Source organism: Oncorhynchus tshawytscha, linkage group LG12 (assembly GCF_018296145.1).
Source record: "Oncorhynchus tshawytscha isolate Ot180627B linkage group LG12, Otsh_v2.0, whole genome shotgun sequence".
NCBI classification, from domain to species: Eukaryota; Metazoa; Chordata; class Actinopteri; order Salmoniformes; family Salmonidae; genus Oncorhynchus; species Oncorhynchus tshawytscha.
Genome location: NC_056440.1, coordinates 16487157 through 16493827, shown reverse-complemented (window position 1 = coordinate 16493827; position 6671 = coordinate 16487157). Strand labels below are relative to the sequence as shown.

Below are 6671 nucleotides of genomic sequence, written 5' to 3'. Positions count from 1 at the left end.
TGATCTCCAGTTTCATGCTGAGTTGGGTGCTGTTCGGAAGGGCGCTGTTCAGTGGCAGTGGTGCTGAAACTGCCGATCAGGTAGGCCTACTGTCCGTGGTGCTGCAACGTTGTTTAGCCTGTGTGTGCCGTTTTGTATGGGAGAACTGGGTTACCACAGGTTAGAGATTTTGTCTTAATTAACTTGGGGCTTCCCCCAATGCCTAGTTGATTTTGTTGGATCTCTTCCTGAGGAGCTATGGTTTCTGCACAGGAGGACACGAACCGGAGTCCCCAGAGAGGAGTTTTGTTAAAATGTAGCTACAATAATTACGTTATGTACATGTTACGATGTCACACCCACCGAAAGCTTTAAAAGGTGAGCGCACTGCTCCATTTGGTATAGTCTATGAAAATGCCCAAACCGAGATGCTCCTCAGCCTGTGCCGTCCACAGAATGCGCAGGTCTGCAGGGCAGGCACCAGGACCCGGCTCTTGCCTTTTTTTATGCAACCCACCCCACCTCTCAGTAAAAACAAATATAGTGGCTCCCTTTAACGGTGGAGAGAAATTTACATTTGACAGTTCATTTCCTGCAATTCTACTCATTTTGGCACGGGGTTTAGAGAGCTTTGCAGTTTTAAAGCCAGTTTCCTGAAATTCTACATATTTTGTAATGACTCATGCCAATATATGTGTGAGAATGTTTAACAAAATCAATGAGGGCCCTCTGGAAGTCAGGGCCCCTGGGCATGTGCAGTATGGTATTCGGCCATAATTACTACAAGTTTACATAGCTGGCTAGACTAACTACCAATCCCCCAAAACATGTTAGTTGAAATGGCTAATTGACTATCAGTTACTGACATAAGAACTGCTAATGCAATACCACATTTTGAAATTGCACCTGGTGTATACTCTTCTTACACTCAATAGTAAATTGAGATCAAGCCAACTGAACTCCATAAGTGACTGCTTATGCCTGGAACCAGGTGTGGAGGCAGGAGGAGATGTTATGTTTAACCTTCAGGCTACCTATCACCACCTGGCTTCTATTTGCTTTTTGGGCTGCTAATCTCAAATATGAGGGCTTTGAATTGACATTGACAAATTGTTATTATTTGGTGGTTCCATTTTTGTTTTAGTCAATTGGGTAATAAGAGTTATTGGGCCAACTATGTTTTTAAGTTAGACATTCAATTCCATTTTTTAAACACAGTATACATGTAGAAATTCTTCGAACAAATAGACTGATATTGAGGCTATCATGTCAACGGCTGCCATTCATCATGCCAAACATTTTCAAGTTTGGCTTGACCATGTCAGCAAGGGATTGCAAGAGCACAAACAGATTTTGGACTGCTAAAGCTGGTCCAATTTTTGACATTTTTAGGCTACTTCACTTGAAAGGTGATGGAGTGATGAAAGGATCTGTGATGGTGGATGGAGGGATGAAATGATGTATGATGGTGGATGAAAGGATGTATGATGGTGGATGGAGGGAATTAAGGATAGTGTGTGGTAGCATCATTGATTCAACACTCATAACAAAAGAGAGAATAACAGCACCTGATTATCCCTTTCTGTAAGGAATATGACTTACAATGTAGTGTCATCTTGACTGGTTTTATAGGGGAATGGTCATTCTCATGTACTACCACCAAGGGGCGACTTCTGCACAGTTTTAGCATTATGCATCCTTTGACTAATACCCAACACCGTGAAAGGGTGGCCTGCCCATGTTAGCTTATATTGTATATCAGATCTGATAATAGTTACTGTGTTATAATAACAATTTATTATAATAACCATAAAATAATCCTATGTATTATCTAACTTTCTATTGGTGTGCGTTTGAGAAGCCTAATCAGACTAAATGTGCGTAGGCCTGTAGCCTCTGGTAGACTAAGCGTTTGGAGGCAATCGCAGAGACAACTGACGATGCACTCTATGAATAGGTTAGGCTAAATTAATATTTATAAAGAAAACATAAAAATAGCCCTAGTGGAGTCCCGAAAGGATTAGCCCTAAATTGCATTCCAATTTCAGTGTGCTTTAGGCCAGAGCTACTAGTTAGGGGTCGATTCAATCCACAATGCTGATTATCAGCTTTGTAGCGTGATTGACATTTACAGGAAATGTTCCCGCATTAGCGGAGACTGCATTCACGGTAAATGCTGCATATGTCGGAAATTACCTTTAAATTTCAAGCATGCTGTTAATGCTGAACTTTGGCGCGCCAGTGAGATTGGCCTGTCAAGTCTTAATTCAATCTCTGATAGATTACTGAAAAGAGTGTGGATAGGTAACACGTATCAATCAAACAATCATTCAGTATGATAAAAAGTGAAGGGCGGCCGCACCACTCTTTATGAGCGCATGCATCTGTCCGCATCGGTTTCAGTTGCCTCCCACCACACACACAACACACACACACTCTGCCTCCACCGAGCCCCCGTCCTCATCTTGAAAGAACAGGAGGCAGGTGGGGCACGCGCCTATTATTCTGTCAGAGCCGCCTTTGTCTTGGCGATAAATCGCCACGCGCCAAGAAGGGCAATTATATGCTTGCTCCCTCAGACGCGAAACAAAACACAGGCGTGTGCCGGGTGCAAGCTGTTGTCTTCGGCTTGTCATTGTCCAGTGAAAAAAAAACGTTTATTTTTCAGTAAGCGCCACTGCTAAGATTTGTCTTTGGAGCCAAGAACAACTTTGTGGAACTAGATATGGCATACCTTTTATATTTGAAGTTGCTGTAAGTAGCCTATATCAACATCTTTACAACGTTTGGTTTTAGTGCAATCGTTAAAAAAATCGTCCATGACCATTTGCATAAGTAAAAGCATTGCACATATAAAACAAGGCGGAGAGGCACTCAAATGCACACATGTCCAAGGAGTGCATAACAATTATACAACTCAACAAAATATAACAGGTTAGAAGGTTGATTCAGTTACAGCTCATCAAGGCTAGTTGCTCTTTGCGGTGATATGATTTCAAATCGATAGAAAAGGGGGACTTTTAGTTTTTCACAGTACTGATGTTGACATCAAGCCAAGAGTGAGGTGGGGGAGATTTCTTGTAATCCTACCCCCACTTGGGGTCGTCAAGAAACGCTACTGTAACACGTTGGAGTCGTCTCATACCCAAAGCACATCACTACAGTCAGGAGGGGAAAACCACGCCTCTTGCCGAGAAATTCCGCTGACCTGATATATAAGCATTGAAGCACTGCCATACCTCAGAATAACGCAAGAACTACTGGTGAACAACGGATCTGTATATATCTGCCTATTCTTTAACAATCCCGATACACACTTGGATTACAATCATGACACTGGAACTAGAAGAGATCTTTGGACAGGAGAGCGCACTCGACGCCACAGATAGGTAAATACACATTTTAACATTCTTAATACGAATGCAAACCTAGGCTACTGTAGTCGGAAATGTTTGATAATGTGTTACTTACTATGTAATGACTTTATAATAACACCGGTGTCTTTTTTTCGTCTTCAGAGTGCAAAGTGCAGGCACAGCCCTGGAGGAGTTGTTGGTGTCTGCAAAGAAGCAGGACTACCTTACCGTTGGAGTCTATGAGTCTGCCAAAATTATGAATGTGTAAGTACACTCCTTTTGTTTTATATGTCATGCAGAATAATTATTCATGCTCAGATATGCTACATAGCCAAGTCTACAATTGCATAGGACCGGCTTCTAAACAGCTAATATTGTTTATGCCAACAGTGATCCAGACAATGTGGCATTCTGCGTTCTGGCGACAGACGAGGAGTACGAATGCGACATCGCTCTCCAGATCCACTTCACCCTCATCCAGGCTTTCTGCTTCGATAACGACATAAACGTGGTACGCGTTAACGATATCGAGCGCCTGGCTGAACTCGTGGGCACAGAAGAGGCCGGCGAACCCAAGGACGCACATTGCATTCTTGTCACGGTACGTCCTGATCTACCGGTTTGATCACGAGTCATCCAGTCAGCATATTTTCCCCATGCGCATAGTTATTGCATATAACAGTCACCCTGTGCGCTGTCAACGCAATCTGTCAATGCAATCATAATGTCAATCATTCAATCTAATTCGATATTATATAGTTTAGCTGTCTATCTGATGTCATTGTCATGATTCTAATCATCTCTCTTTCTCACAGAGCCCTGGTGCTGAGTCATGGAAAGACCCTGCTCTGGACAAACTGCATCTCTTTTGTGAGGAGAGCCGCAGTGTGTATGACTGGGTTCCCACCATCACTCTCCCTGAACGCTGAACAACCAACCCTCTGCATGCTTCATTTGTTGATGATGAAGATGATGAAGAGAGCATAAAATGACCCGAACCTCATGGTTTGAAGTCTGCCTATTGGAATACACGGCTGTGGCTGTAACCCAGGACTCAATGTGCAGTCTGGGATGGCAGTGCAGTTTCTGGATTACCCCGTGGAGGGGTCAGGGCTCACATGTGGACTGGCTCAGGTGTATGTGGACTGGGCCCATGTCATGTCATTAAAGCCTGGACCAGGGTGAGGAGTTGAACTGGACTGGACTCTGCAGTACATAGATCATGATCCTATAGCTGCTCTGACAAGGGCCAATGGTAAGGGGTGAACTGAGGAGATGGTCAGAGAAAGAAAGAGAAGGGAGAAGAAACGGATGAGTGAAAATGTGTAACATGATTGGATGTAAGGTGGTGGCAGAAAGACACGTGAAAGAAGGTGAATAACACAAGAGAAAGGAACATATTGGACTTTTCCAAAGCCAATGGGCAATGCTCGGATTGAAACTCACATTCATTTTCTTAACATTATTATTTTCTTTATTATTTTTGCTGTCAAATGATGCAAAAACACATGCAACGTTGTTCTGTTTGTTATGAAACTGTAAAAGCATTTTACACAATTTCTTAATAAATGCTTTAAACTTTACTCAAGTTCTGTGCAAAAGTTATTGTCCTGTGCAGTCATCACCAGGGATGAGCAGTTTGCACTCATTGAACCCAGTCTCTGATAGAGTGGAATCTGATAGGATGAACCTGCTGCAGAGTGGCTTCTGATTGGACAGAGATAGCTGAGGCAGGAAGTGTGGCACAAAGAACCCCAGGCTGCAGCAAAGAAAGCAAGAAAGAGAGAGAGAGGGGAAGGGGGTGGGGTGACAGAGAGAGAGAGAGTAACAGAAGGAGAGGGTAAGAATGGTAGAGGGAGGGAGTAAGGGAGCACGGTTGCAACACAATAGCAGTTCAGATACGTGCTTTTTCAGACAGACTTTCAGACTTTCCCATCCCATTTACCAGCTGCTTACTGTGACAGCTTGCACAACCGCCAGAGCCAGGAACCAGAGCTGGGGGCCAGCGGGCTGGGGGGCTAGAGGGCTGGGGGAAAGGGGCTTGGGCCCGGGCCTCTCTTTTGTCTCTAGAGCATGGCTTCTGCACTGTCAGCGAGGGGCTGGTGGTGCGTATGTGTGTGGCTGGGGAGTATTGTGTGTCCAGGAAAGTATGCAAACTGGATTTTGTGAAGAAATCATGTAGTTAACTTGCAAACACTATCTATAACTGACAGGGATTGAATGCTTTTAGGAAATAGCAACGCACACTTGTACATCCTGAGTGACAGGTTTCACAGACGCTATAGCTATTGCAAAAGAAAAATGAAATCAAGGAAAGATTCAAACTTTTTCAAGAGGGAAAGTGAGTGTAGCTCTGAGTAATCAGCACGTTGTTCCAGTAAAACACACACCTTGAAATGACAGGAAATGGTATTTAGAGTCACGATTGGGGCTTGTTACTTGGAAAGCAGGCCAGGCGGTCACAGGAAAGGTAGTTGAGGTGTGGGCTTGTGCTCACGCTAAACAATGTTCCACATCAAAGAGTCTGGCTATTTCGCATTATATGCTAGGTAAACAGAATTGCCTTGGCTAGTAGCATTTCATTGATTACTGTTGGAAAGCTCCCTGACCCAGTTTAGATGGGGCCGTATACGATTGCCTTTAATGAAATGTTAGATCCAAGGAGAATAAGCTACCTTTCTTGGAAATTAGACAGTATCTTAACAAGACCTTTCAAGTTTAAATGAAAACAAAGGATCACTGCTACTGTTGTTGGCTGAGTGGAGAAACGGAAGAAAAATGTGTCTGTTTACCTCCTCTTTTTACAGGTGCATCATGTGGTCAGTGTGGGGAAGAAGTGTCTGTTGGCTGGAATATAGAGCTCCAGCTGGAGAACAGACAGACAGGCTGTTTTTGTGGTTTACTAAAAGGCTCCCTCCTCGTGCTGCTTTCCGTTTTGTTCCACTAAACCCCCTGCAGCAACAGGCACCCTTTAAGATAGACACATACTGAATGTCTATGCTGAAATCTGTGCTAGATGGAGAAGGGAAATGAAGAGAAAGTAAAACAGAGATGGAGAGTTATCAGCCAATTGGTTAGTCCAGACACTGTTCTCCCTCCCTGTGTGAAAGCTTAAAGGTTTCTAAACAATAACTATCTAAGGATGTACTATCTATCTATCTATCTATCTATCTATCTATCTATCTATCTATCTATCTATCTATCTATCTATCTATCTATCTATCTATCTATCTATCTATCTATCTATCTATCTATCTATCTATCTATCTATCTATCTATCTATCTATCTATCTATCTATCTATCTGTTCCTCCTTCCCGACATTAAACACCAAGCC

The 6671-nt window shown here is 43.1% G+C and overlaps 1 protein-coding gene across 1 annotated transcript; it reads left to right on the top strand.

The window, feature by feature from the left end:
* The first annotated feature begins 2631 nt into the window (after positions 1 to 2631).
* On the top strand, positions 2632 to 4918 carry LOC112263967 (growth arrest and DNA damage-inducible protein GADD45 gamma). The gene is made up of 4 exons (XM_024440589.2): positions 2632 to 3368; positions 3498 to 3599; positions 3726 to 3936; positions 4151 to 4918. Exons 1-4 carry the CDS (start codon positions 3310 to 3312, stop codon positions 4262 to 4264), a joined length of 486 nt encoding a protein of 161 aa, XP_024296357.1. The 5' UTR covers positions 2632 to 3309; the 3' UTR covers positions 4265 to 4918.
* The last annotated feature ends 1753 nt before the right edge of the window (positions 4919 to 6671 follow it).

Excerpts from the sequence above, each read along its gene's own strand:
- LOC112263967 (XM_024440589.2), top strand. The coding sequence starts at position 3,310 with ATGACACTGGAACTAGAAGAGATCTTTGGACAGGAGAGCGCACTCGAC. Across the intron at positions 3,369-3,497 it reads GCACTCGACGCCACAGATAG|AGTGCAAAGTGCAGGCACAG; the intron begins GTAAATACACAT and ends TTTCGTCTTCAG. Across the intron at positions 3,937-4,150 it reads CACATTGCATTCTTGTCACG|AGCCCTGGTGCTGAGTCATG; the intron begins GTACGTCCTGAT and ends TCTTTCTCACAG.